At 36.9% G+C, this 14,132-nt stretch overlaps 1 protein-coding gene across 12 annotated transcripts in view; it reads right to left on the bottom strand.

The window, feature by feature from the left end:
* The window catches only part of LOC311174500 (transducin-like enhancer protein 4), a gene marked incomplete at both ends in the record, with an annotated part of 130,982 nt that overhangs the window by 73,666 nt on the left and 43,184 nt on the right, over positions 1-14,132 (bottom strand). For 7 of the 12 annotated variants that reach the window (XM_084238945.1, XM_084238946.1, XM_084238947.1 and 4 more), the window contains one exon: positions 10,553-10,627. The exons of 4 other annotated variants lie outside the window; for them this stretch is intronic. In XM_084238945.1, coding sequence (XP_084095071.1) covers positions 10,553-10,627 — 75 coding nt within the window. Of the gene's footprint in view, positions 1-10,486; positions 10,628-14,132 lie in introns of all 12 variants that reach the window. One more of the 12 variants, XM_084238941.1, reaches the window with a different exon arrangement.

Here is a 14,132-nt window from a genome sequence, read left to right as displayed (position 1 = left end):
CTGAAGGAATATTTACTTGCCTATTTTCTTCTGATATGACTGTATGAAGGCAGCTACTGGCTTCAGTTAATTCCTCTTACTATAAACAAGTCATCATTATCAAAGTTAAAATGTAAATGTTTACTTTGACTAAGTTATTTTTCATAATACCTATGATGATATCAGCAAAACAGAGCTTTTTTTAAACCTGCCAATAGTTCGAGAACTCTCCCATCCCCTGAACAACATTTAGAAACAAGTCAAAGTAAACTCCTGATTTTTGCTTTCTATGTGACTTCTACCAAGTTTTTACTATTTCATATCAAAACCTCGCACAGTTCCATCCTATAAAGCACAGACTTAACTGTTTTGTGCGCCATGGGACCCACTGTGACTCTGGGACCAAAATTTCTTTTCCAGAAAATGTATATATCCAGCCTACAAACACACATAAACTTTTGTGAATGTTTTAAGGATTTAAACATTTCAGGAATTTAGGTTTAAAACATCTGCCTTGGTAATGGTGTCTATAATAACTTTCGATTCTTACATAAGAGATTAAGTTACAACCAGGCAAGGAGAAACAGTATGAGTCAAAAGTATTCAACTGACCTATGAACTAATAGCTTAGGCTGATCAATTAGTATGTGCATCAGGCACATCCAATTTCCATTTCCTTCACTGAGCTCTAGACACCAAACACTGTGCAATCCTATTAGTGGATCTTGGGATAAAGAGACGATTGATCCCAGTTTAAAAGAAAGAACATAGAGTTGAGGGAACAAATAAGGGACAAGTATACCATAATGGTTAAATGCATGAGCTCTAAAGTCTTCTAGTTTGGATCTCAGTTCTGCCACTTCCTTACTGTGTGGCCTTCAGAAAATTATTTACCCATTCAGGGCCTTAGTTTCATTATTTGTAAAGTAGCTGGGACAATATACCACCTTGTACATGGGGCTGACATGAAGATCAAACAAAATTATACATGCAAATGCTTAGCACCATACTTGACACAAAGCAAATACTCAAACACTTGCAATTTTTAGTTACCCATTTAGAGGAGAGAATACAATAGCAGGAATATGACATGCTAGAGAAAAATTGTGAAACCAACAGTCCTTTAAGTTTTAAAATAGAATTCCAAATCATCAAAACATCAAAACAAATGGGTGTACAAAACCACACAATGTTAGAAACTAGACAGTATTTTAGTGGCTCCACTCCTTTATAGGTAAGAAGACTTTTAAATGAAATTCCTAAGCTCATACTATAAAATGATATCCAAGATTGTGTATTTTCTACCAGTCCATGTTTCCTCTCAATCTTGGCTCAAAATGGGGGGAAGGGGTTCAAGGAGTTAAAAAAAAAACAGCTCCTAGTATTTGTTCATTCTATAAATACTTATTAAATGAACATCTACTAAGTATTTAGACAATAGGCACATGGCTGTAAAAGTATTTAGACAATAGACACATGACTGTATTCATTAATAGATCTCACCTATTGATGAAGGGAAAGTAACACACATAAATAAATGGTAAATGATACAAAGAAGATAAAATAGGCTAATGGGGCAGAAAGTGAACTGGGTAAAGTCACTAAATCAGGGATGTCCTTTCTCAGGAGATAATACCAGAGCTGAGATTTTATGGAGGAGCATGACCGTATCAAGGCATAGAGGACAGGCACTGCAAAGGGTGGAAGAGCAGGTACACAAATCCTCAGTTAAGAAGATGCCTGGGGTTACAGAACAGAAGAAAGTGAATCAAATGAAGAGACTGGGTGGCAGATGAAGTCAAAGCGTCACACGGTTTTTAAGCCACAGTAACACATTTACATAGGCTTCCTTCTATGCAACATGGGCAGCCATCAGAGACAGGTTTTAAGCAGGGGAGCAATAAGATCTAATTTACATGTTAGAATACAATTACTCTGGCTGCTGTGTGCAGAATGAAGCATAGAAGACAAATACACAAGAAGAATCCCTATGAAGAAACTACACCAGACAGCTTCATAGGTTGTGTCCAGCCAGGGAGCAACCACATGGCACAGCGGACCTCTCCTGACTCGCCCGCTGCTCCCCTCAGCAGTGTATTTTGGTCATTCTGCCTGTTCTGTTCCCCACTCTGTCTCTGGTGAATCCTCTCACCCACACCATGTCTCTGACCTGTACCCTGGTTCTTGTATGCATAAATAAATAAATCTTAAAAAAAAAAAAAAGAGGCTACAGCAGACTAGTAAGGGGAATACATGGGGCTAGGAGAAATGGAAGTTGCCCTCACCCTAACAGAAGTGTGTGGAGACAGAACACACACTATTTTTTACATAAATGAAAATTTTCCTATTGAGCTTGGATTCTTTCCCTTCAATATCAGCCTATCTCTAAGGATACCAACATTAAAGACCTGGGTACTTATCAGAGGAAATGCAATAACAAAGTATAAGCTCAAAATGGAATTTGGAATATCAACAATAAAGTTACAGAAAACAAGGAATTTTGCCACTGGCAAAAGAATAGACACCCAGTTTAATGGAGTAGAACAGAGTCCAGAAATGGAACCACAAAGTCAATAGGTTTTTGACGTTGCAAAGATACTTCAACAGAGAAAAGATACTCTTTTCAATAAATGGTGTTGAAACAAATGAATCTGATGCCCCTCTAGGAAAAAAAAAGGGGAGGGTGGGGAAGGATGGAACAAACAACCCACACCTCAAATAGTAAATAAAATTTAACTCAAACTAGATCATGACCCTAAACATAAAACTTCTAGAAGGGTATCTGGTAGAAAAATCTTTGTGATCTTAGGTTAGGCAAAGAATAATGAGCAATAACTCATACATTAGGACTTTATCAATGTTAAAATCTCCTCTTCAAAATATATTTAGAAAAAGTTAAAGGACAACCACAGACTGAGAGAAAACACCTACAAAATATATAAGGAACTTATTCAGTATATTGCAAAACTTAATAAAAAAATTAAACCACTCAAAGAAAAAATGAGGCAAAACTTCGAGCAGGTAACAAATGAAGGTAGAAGGGTAGCAAGTGGTCCTCCCTGGTGGCGCAGCGGTTGAGCGCTGGGTTGCGAAGCTGCCGGCAGCCTGTGCGGTGCCGGTTCAATCCCCGGCTGCTCCCCGGCCACTAGAGGAGGGTCCCACATGGCGCGCAGACCTCTCCTGCCGCCCGCTGCTCCCCTCAGCAGTGTACTTCCGTCCTCTGCCTGCTCTGCTCCCTGCTCTGGCCCTGGTGAATTCTCTCACCCTCCTGTGCTTCTGACTGTACCCAGCGCTTGTATAAATAAATAAATAAATCTTTAAAAAAAAAAAAAAAAAAAAAAAAAAAAAAAGAAGGGTAGCAAGTAACCACATAAGATACTCAACATCATTAGTTACGGAAATGCATAAAACCATAATGAGCACCATTATATACCTATCAGAAATAGCTTAAAAAAAAAAAAAAAAACCCTCCCAAAACCAGTGAAACATTATCTCTTACATAGCAGTGAAATTGCACACCAGTATGGCCACTTTGGAAAACAGTATGTCAGTTACTTCAAAAGTTAAATATGTACTTACATAAGCAAGTTCACTTCTAGGTAATCACCCAAAAGAAGTGAAAATGTCCACTCAGCTACAAAAACTAATATGTGAATACTCATGGAAGCTTTACTCACAATCACCAAAACCTGGAAATAACCCACACTGACATAGACACACAGTGGAATATTATGCAGCAATGCAAAGCACCCAACTACTGACACAGGCAAGCACACAAATCTCAAATGCACTCTACTAAATCAAAGATGAAAATGCAAACAGTTACGTACAGTAGTGCATAATTTTATTTATATGACATTCTTTGAATGCTATTCTTTATCTTTGGAACCTATAAAGTTTTATTGAAATTAAAATGTGTTAATTAAAAGTTGATTATGTGTAGTAAAATGTAAAAATACAAAGCTTACAACTATTAAAACCATAATAACCTAAATGTAATTTGAAAATCATTTTAGAATACACTTAAAAATATTTGCAATAAAAATTAAAAAATCTGCTTCCTTAAATAAGAACTGGTTAAGGCACTCAAAATACTTGAATGAATAAATGAAATCATGAAATCGCGCTATTCCCTAAAAGATTTTAACTTTTTCACAAAGGTTCCCAGAATCACACGTAAGATCACCAAATCATCTTTTTACTAGGGAGCTTTGAGGAAAACCAATCCTATTCCTTAAAATCTAGCCTATGTCATTAACCCTTTAGTTGCCTTCTTCCTCCCTCCCAGTTTTGAAGAACACCAGACAGGTTGGATTCACAAGGGGAAAAGTTCTGGCTAAATGGGAGTTGGTGATGCTTCCCTGCATGAAAACCACTGGAGGGAAATCAGTAAAAGAATTAGAAATGGAGCTGCAAACTGGGGTTGAGGATATGGGGGAGAAGTATCAACCAATAAAAAGGGATTAACAATATGCAAGCTCACAAGTGGCTTTAAGTGAAGCTTGCTTTTCTATATAACAGTTCCACCTGGACCTTATACACACACAGCCTTCTGAGCTCTGAATGAGAATGAAACGCAGATTCAGTTCTGGTAAACTCCTTTCTTCTTAATGGAAGCCCACTGCCCATTTGTCTAAAGCTTTGTCAGATGTACCCCATCCAGACTCATTCTGCAACTCCAAATGCTAAATCCTGCCTTGAGCTAATAAGCAAACACCTTTAATAATAGGGCAAAAGGAGGGAAAGAAAAATAGCATTTCAGGCTAGCAGCTTTTTAAAAAAAAACAAAAATGACTAGCTTCTAGAAATTTCTTTAGAGAAGCTCTGCAACAGAAATTAATTGAGAGTATACTATAAGTACAAGTTAGAAATACTGTTATCTAGTTTTAGGGAGTTCTGAAGGGGAGACAGAGTTTCTAAAGAATTACCTAAACATATGAGTCTTTGTTATGAGAGAAGGGAAATCACTGCCTCTTTTTAGAGGCTCATCAGATTGTAACACAAAGATTATTATGACTACAGCACTCAATAATAATGTAGTCCCCTGATCCATAGCAAATGAACCAGTTTAAAAAAAAAAAAAAAGGCGAGGGTCAGGCAGACCAACCTAAGATACAGAAGTGTGTACAGACGCAATGTGTAACTGCTTTAGCTTATGTGCAATCACAGCTTTTTCCTATTTTGTGACAGCAGGCAAACAAAGCCCTACAATCGCAGAAAGCCAGCCTCTTCTCCCCACCCCATCACAGCCAGCCATGTACATCATGCAGCTAGTGACCAGCATATTTTATAAAGCCTTTAAAGACAATAACAAGGCTGGAATAACAATCTCTACAAATCTGTCTTATAGGTCATTTTTAAAGTTTATTCCATATTATATAATTTAGATAATACTATTGGAAATCAGGTGGGAGAACAACAATTAAGGGAAGCTCATCTCTGTAAGTTTGCTTAAAAGTTTAAAAAAAATAATAATACAACACTTGGGCCATGAAAGAAAACATTTTAGGCACAGAACTCAAGGAAAAAACAAGATTCTGGTCTAACATCTGAGTACAACTGGCTACCTGTACCGGAAGGTGCCCATAAAGAGCTCAAAGCCCATGAAGTCAAATTTTCAGTGTCTGTTCCTCCAGGAGAGTCAGGGACAGGGCTGGGCTAGAGGTAATTTTGAGAAATGATCCTAGAACAGGAGCAGGGTCAAAGGAGACCGAGTCACGGAAGGAAGGGTATATTCTGGAAGTGATCACTCCATGGCAACTGAAGACCCACCCTGTTGGGGACCCTTTGTGGAATATAATTATAGTTAGCAGAAGCTAACTCAAAATTGTCCCAGTAAGGGGGCATTCCTGTGATTGCCTGTGGATCCAGGAGTCTCCCAATGAGTTGATAAGTGTCTCACCCTTCCTTCCTTGTTATACAAGCAGGAGTGAAGGATGGACTCCCCACAATAAGCACGTGGGAAATGCAAAGCTTTAGAGTGTATCTGAGGGGAGGTATTATCAAACCCTGGGGGAAAATGCAGTAATGGCAACATTCAGGACAAGGAGTCCAAAGGGCAAGGGATACAAGGTGAGCCCCAGAAGAACAAGCTTCTGCACTGTGGGTTTATCTATACCCCCAAGAGGGTAGTAGCACAACTACCACAAAATCAACAATACCTTTGAACAGTGCTTTATTAGTAAGAGATAAAAACATGGCTCTTGGAGACTTACTATAGCCTTGCTTTTGTTAAAAAACTGAAAATTTTTAAAATATTATTTCAAGTTTGGTATTATTGGCGGCTGTGACGAAAAAGGGGGAAACACATACCACACAAACACACACACATTTTATATATAACCCACCTATTTGTTATCTTCCAGTTTTTTGTCTCATGGCTAATAAGTTTAAAAAGACAACAAGGAAAATTATTATGGTGGCACGTCTAAATGCCTCTGAAACTTAAAGCGGTGGTCTTGAAATCTATAATGGAAAAAGGAGGACATACATCTTAAGGCTGTCATACTATAAGACCTTCTCCTAGAAGACCAATCTGGAGTGAATGAGAGTGTGTGTGAGTGTGTGTGTGTGTGTGTGTGTGTGCGTGTATGGGCCAATCATGTGACAAGGACAATAAAACAAAATGCTAAATGGAAGGAAAAAAGCCCCTGAAGGTATTGTCTTTCTTTTTTTAAACTAATTCAAACACATAGGATGGTAAAGGCAAAGTCATTTAAATCATTTCCTTAGTAATACAAGTAATATTTAAATAGATTTAATAGTGCTGCTCCAAACCAATGAATTATGGGTTTAAAACCTATTAAAATGTAATGTTTTTTTCCTGAGCTGAGAGGAGAGAGATTTAAATCCACTGAATTTTAATATTTCAGCTTGAGCTGCAGGAGGTAGAGAAAGTCCAAATGAACTATTCCATCAGCACCATTCAAGCATGAACATTTTAATCAGTTTTACTTCCTTGGAGTTCTCTAACACAGTTTACGCTGTCATTCTGAAAGCACTTAACACAGAGAGTGTGAAAAACCACCAAGGCTTGTTATTGCCTTCACAATTGATGGCAAATAATTTTGCAGACTTCCTATCATTAAAATGTCACTGCTAAAAATTGAGGTTCAGCATTTCTTGTGCTAAACTGCATTTTCCTCTAACACTATGGCATACCTACCTGTTCTTGAGGATTTTTTAAGGGGGTGTGCTTTTTTTTTTAAGTAAATACATATTCTTATCTTTTTTTTTTTTAAGAATTATGGAATAAAGAGTTATTTTTATAAGCCCCAAATTTCTTTCCCAATGTTCATACTAACAAAACTTTTTTTCTTAATGGCAGTTTTGGTGAAATTCTTACGAGGTTCGAAGTCAACCTCCTTTATTAAGCATAACCACATTCACACAGCATGCGCTGATTATATAGTGTAATGGATTTAAAAAGCATTTTAAGATAGTCAGATGACTCAATTTAATAATACAGGAAATGAAAACATCATTTCTAATTAGATCATATTACTGATTTAAAACTACAATTTGCGTGTTGTTCCAACAGTGTGATCTCGCAGAGATTCTAATTTAAAAACACAGTAGCTAGTAAGACACATGACAAGATCAAACTAGATACATAACATTCCCCTCAACCCATTTGGGGGAACTCCAGGAAAGCTTCAAGCAAATGTGAAATACAACCAATTCAAGACAAACACAAAATATAGAAAACAATGTAGGAATCTTCTGTTTTTTTCCTTATAAATAAAAGATAAATGATATTTAACTTAGTTCAATCTATCAACAGTTTTAAACTGAACATGACCTGTGAAAGAAATCATTATAACTGTGTTTCATTCCATTAAACACAACTAGCTTATTGTCAAGAGAACAAGCTGCCTCTCCAGGTTTCGGGCTCACTTCAGCATTTTGCATTTTGACTGCATGGATCACTGGCTTGGCTCATTTACCAATGAAGGTAGAATAATATTGCAGAGTTAAAAAGGTGCTTCATCAGATTTCATTAAATCTGGGAACATTTGCGCCTGTCTGGATGGTGTGCATACATATAAAACAGATACATATGTAGTGATAAATAAATGAAGGTCTGCGGGGGCTTAGATGGGACTCTGCCTCTCAGGAGGAAAACTTTCATTCCGTTAGTGCACAAAATCATTGCCAACATTCTAAAAATCAAGTAACAAACATCCAGAATTTGCCCTTCATTACTTTTTGGTAGGTCAAGCCACCACCACCACATGACACAACCATGTCCAGGGGGGCAGAGAACAGCAGGTGCTACAACTCTGAAAAACTACTAGGCTCAAGGCACCATCAAGACTGAAACAGACAAAGGCCTAGAACAAAAACAGCAGCAACACAAAGTCATCAAGTTTGTAATCGAGCTCTTTCCTTCTCCCTTGGTTTGCAGCTCTCTAAAACTGTTGGGTTTGTTTTTCAATTTCTGCAATCTATTTTTCAGAATAGTCAGATTACGTGATTTTGACTCAATTTTCTGCTCAGATACAAATAATTTGGAATTCCCACCAGATGCACCAACTATAGCACATGCTGCATTGCTAGCAAGCAGCTCTACAGAGTGAGTGCTTCAAATGAATTTTTAGGACACAAAATTAAATTAGTTTTAATAATTAAATCCATATATACACAATATGTCTGTCAGTAACTCAACTCTAGTCTAATAAATCAACCTTTTCATGAGAAAAGGCAATCTGCCATTCCCTTCAAAACAAAGTATATAAAATGAAATAGATAATAAAACAGTATTAAAAATGTACCTGATGTGAGGAGGGGAACTTGTTCTGATTTTATATCTTCCCTCATATTTTTAAGCAACATCCAACACAAAATAATGTGGTTTTGATCTAGATTAATCTCTCCACTGTACAGACAGTAACTAATAAGACTTGAAAAAGAAACAAAAAAGCATTGTTTTCCTAGAAAAGGCTGCCAACTAGACGTAAGGTAGTAAGGATGGCTAGTTGTATTTTAGCAGTTCATACAAACAATAAACCCTAAGCCAGAAATGACCCAGCAAGCTCCCCAGTTCTCCTGTCAATCCTCACTGACATTCTCTTCTTCAACTGCTGACAGATCATGTAGTGAGTGAGAAACAGACTCTATCCCTAGTGATCTTGGGAGATTTGGTGACCCAAGTCAGTCCTAACGGGAAGGTGACTCACTTTTCAAGTCAATTCAGCTAGTATATGCACATTGCCTAAGTTTGAAATTAAAGCTTTCTCATCCTTTAAAAAATAAATAATATACTGCAATTTCCTGGAGTTTTAGGACATAAAAGGTAATTGTGGAATAAATGTATTTATCTATCTCTAATCTCTCCTCCACCCACACAATGTAGAAAATGTAACAGAAATGGGTCTTGTTCTGATTCAGTCTGTTTTTCCAAGGGGCACTTCTGAGGAAATCAAGGTTACTCTCTTCCATTTATTATGTTTTCTAATTTACTACCGTATTTTCTGTGGTCAAAGGGCCACAACATTCAGTTCAAAATAGCCCATTAAAATACAAGTTACAATCAGATTACTGCTCTACCAACACTGCAGTCATCCCAGAGTTCTGATTTGCTTGTTAAAAGACACAGGCATAATTGAAGCAATATCTTCACTTCAGATTGATTATCAGGCGACCCTTATCCGCATCTTCACTCAGCAATTTGAATTTTAATGAAAGTAAATGGAATAATTAGCATTTCAAAGTATGTTTGATACACTGAGGGGGGAAAAAAGAGAAAAGATTTTTGCGTATAATCTATACACAAAAGAAAGTATTTGGGAGGGGACAGGAAGTACAGTGGTAGTGCCTTCATTAGACTGGCCTAAGGAACTACTTTAAATGAGCTGCACAGAGATGTGGATATTTGTTATTTCTAAGTTTTAACTCTTTTTTTTTTTTTTTAATTACCTGTAGCCTTAATTTGGGAGGGAAAAAACCTAAGTGGAGTTGCAGTGATTGCCCAAACCCATGAATTTCTAAAGGATTTCCAAGCAATATTAATGCTACTATCACCAAGCAGGATGTTCTAACTGGGCCACTTATTTTTTTTTCAAATCAGTGTAGTTTAACTTTTATTTCTACTACAAATGGACAGTAGCCCTTAAGAATCATCACAGGAGAGAAAAAGTAGCAGGGAGATTCGAAAACGTATATTTTATTTCACTAAAAATGACATTAATACATCTATATAATCATTTGAGAAAAGATATAAGAAATCAGGTCATTTTAACATCAAGGACAATCTGTACCTTTTTTTTTTTTTTTTTTCTTGGCACAGGTTAGCAACAAAAGCTGATTGCAAAGGAAAGAAACATTATGAAAAAGACTATCCAGTCTCCTTAAAGGGGAGTTTTCAGGATATCAACTTGAATTGGTGAGAATGTGATTCAAAGTTTCTGAGGGAGCTATCAAATTTCACATGAGATAGAAGGCCAGTGCTTCATTTCATTTTGTGGTTCTCTATTGCCTTTTGCCCCTTCGATGGAACATAATTTACAAAGAAGAGAGCGAGAGAGCCCATGACAAACACTAAGATCAGAGCTAAAATGGAAAGGCCACGTACCCCAATGATGGCGTTCAGTTCGGCCATGGTCACCTGCTTGGCCCGTTCCACAGCCTGCACCACTTGTTGCTGGTGCTATAAATGAAGATCAGAAACAGAATACAATTATTTGCTTTCTAGTTAGTCAAGATTAGCTTTTCCTAACATGTCCTCTAACTTCAATTACATGCAAAACAAGATTTAGGGGTCTCCATATTTCAAAGAAAAGACCTGGTGCTGGATGACTACATATCTAGGGTAGCTTATCGATGCAGTTGAGAAGTGAAGGGGCACCCAACTGCAGCCCCAGGAAGGATGCTCCCTTCTAACTGGTAGAAGCAGCTTAAATTTTACTTTTAAGCTTGTGGTACGCTTTAACCCAACATCTTCCACTAACGCAACAACACAACGCATCCCATATCTGCTTTCTCTGTATTCCCCCTTTTCTTGGCCATCTACAGAAAATTTGCTTTGAAAGTATTTCTAGATTCTTCAATTTTCTCCTGATATGCACTAGGACATAAAGAAATTAATGTTTCTTCTGAAATGTGAAAAGCATTCACATCTTTCCTGCAATTAAGGGTTGCATATATAAAAAAAGATGAAAAATGCATAAATTTAGTTGGCAGTCAAGTTTAAGGGCTCGAGATATTTCTTTTAAAAACAGTAGAAAAACTAAGATGGACAGCATAGAAAAACCCCGCTACTCACGATTTGGTTCTAAAGGTAATGGGCTAGAACCAATATTTGGGTAATACCAGAAATATACCTTTGCATATTTAGAAAAACATGTCTCTGCATGGAGGCACCAACATGTGGGCATACACAAATGCTTAATAATACAAATACCCCAAAATGTAAATATTATTCCCCACTAAATATACCTGAACACTTCTAGTATCTACACTCTCAAATTTGATACACATTAGGTCCCTTTTGAAACTCTTTCAACTAGGTTTAGTGAATGAAGAGCCAAAAGGACTGTGTTATTAAACAAGCACTTCTCTGTGTGTCTGGGAAGTCTTGTTTTGGTTGAACCTAGGTGAGAAATTTAGCTAATTTTCTCCACTGATTTAGGTGAATATTCTGAAGCTCAGCTTCAGATTACCATCTACAAGGGCTACAAGGGCTAAGCTGTCAGTTAAATGTGAAATTCCCCCTTGATCTACCTGGTTCTACATTCCCAAACACTCACATATACAGTTACTAAGATTAAGGAGGGGGACCCCTATTTTCATCTCCCAGCTGTGTAGGGCTAGTGGGGAGAGGTGACATGGGAAAGGAAACTGCTTTCATTTTCTCCCTGTGGTGTTTTCACCCTTGATTTCCAAATATTTTGTGCCTATGACGAATGGAATGAAAAATGTCAAAAAATAAATCACTGCATTTCAAGCTTTTAATGGAATCTGAACAGTAAACGATACACCTTTTTTTATTCTAAGATCTTCGATTTCAAAACAAAGACTTAGACAAACACAAATCTTTATAAGTTATATCTGCCCATTTTCTTACTCTTGAATAAGTATTTGCCAAAGTGAAATAATTTATTTCCCATTTCTTGGAAGTAAAAATCCTAAAGATTTATGAACGAGAAGGAATAGAGTAACAGCCAATAATAGTCAGTCATTACAGTTTTCCCTTGAAGCTAGCCTAATTATGTATGTCAACTGAGTCCCTACTCTGTGCCAAGCAGTGTTCCTGTTCAGATTTGAAATAATTTGGTTGTCAGAATGGTGAAAATGACAATACTTCAAAAGTGGAGAAAAAAACACAGCATGTAGGACAATGCTGGAATTTACCTAATACTTAAATTATGTTTAAAAGGACAACACTGTATAAGACTGTTGACCCTTTACTTTCCAACATTCAACACTGGTCACTTAAAACCTTCAAGAAACTAAAAGCCAAAGGACTCCAGGTCCACACATTTCACATACTCATCATTCACTCCACTCGTGCATTCATTCATTCAACAAGTTTTTAAGCATTTACTGTATGCCATTCCTGCATGTTACTGAAATATCATGTACTTTATATCAGGTATTCAAAAAACAGTCCCATGAGGCAGATACAAAAATTCTGTCTAGTTAGGCCTTTCCAACACGAAGGTTGTTCAATTCTTGCTTCATAAATTGGATTCCAACTGCCAACATGGGCAAAGATAGCCTTAGGCAGTAAGGCTATCTTTCAGGCTTGCCATTAAAATCAAGTGCATTTATTGAGACAACCAGAAACATGCCAGTGACACTGACATCAGATCCTCCTATAGAAACTCTTGTTAAAAAGCTGAAGTGACAATGGAAGTCATGATTTAACTCCTCCCTTTTCTCATGGTAAAGGCCGTGGGTTAACACCACATCTGAACTCTTACCTGTAGTTCAGGTTTTTACTTCCCTATATCTCCTTACAACAGTGAATCTTCAGCTGTTTTAGAACCTTTTGAACAGAAGTTCCCTAAGGCAAAGAATGTCTGCTTCCCTGCACTATGAAAGCACCAGAACACCCCAACATTGTTCACTCAATCACAAAGTTTAACATTAGACCACCAACTAAGACACGCAGCAGTAAAGGTATGAAAATTAAAACTCAGGGAAGAAGGGAGAATAACCACAAAAAAGAAATTGGCCCAATGGAGGCTTTTATTTATTTATTTATTTGCCATTTTCAGACTTTACCAAATAAGCTCTAACTTGAAAAATACAAGAAATTTTTCACATTTTATAACTACGATGGTTTTTCCAGTTTGGCTGCCATCTTTTTCCTGTTAATTCCCCTTCCTGTTCTGTTCCCACCTCCCACTCCACCTTATATATCTCCTTTCCTCTTCCACTTCCTGCTTATCCTCTCTGTCTCACTGCACCACTAGTGGTGGCAGCCATGCTGGCCACAGGAAACCTGCGTAAATCAACAGTACTCTGGTCAATCCTACTGCTCAAGCTGCTCACTCAGACATGAACTTTCTGCCAGTGCCACTAAAAAAAAAAAAAAAAAAAGCCACCAAGAATACATTAATAAGCCAAGGATATGACATGTGTGTGGAAGAATAAAAAAATGAAATGCCTAATTATTTAAATATTGTGGTTTCTAATTTTAAAAAGATCCCAAATAAGAACATAACAAAATTGTAGTAACAGTTACACACTGTATCTAACAATCATGGAATTAACTGAATGTTTTTGATGGGTTAATTTTATGATGTATAAATTTTATACCAACAAAATAGTATGATTTAATATATGTATGGTGGGGAAAAAATAAGGCTACTAAAATGAAATCGTATACCTATTAAATCGCTTGCTTACTTTCGTCATCCAAAAATTATTTTCTGCATTTTTAAGGAAAAGTATTGAAAACAAATTTTTTTCTGCTAGAGAGATTAGAACAATATAAATTCATGCCTGCTGAGAAACAGATCTTAACAAACAACTAGTATGTGCACAGTAGGTATTCAATGTATATTCCTCAGAAGAGCCTACAATGACAATACCTACTAGGTCAATACTTTGGAGCATGGCAATAGGATGTGGTGCTTCCAATAAAAATAGTAATTTCAAAAACTATCACAACTTAGATTTTTAAAATAACCTCCTTATTGATGGGA

This window comes from Talpa europaea (genome assembly GCF_964194135.1).
Source record: "Talpa europaea genome assembly, chromosome: 7".
Lineage (NCBI taxonomy): Eukaryota > Metazoa > Chordata > Mammalia > Eulipotyphla > Talpidae > Talpa > Talpa europaea.
This window is presented reverse-complemented; position numbering and strand designations above follow the sequence as displayed.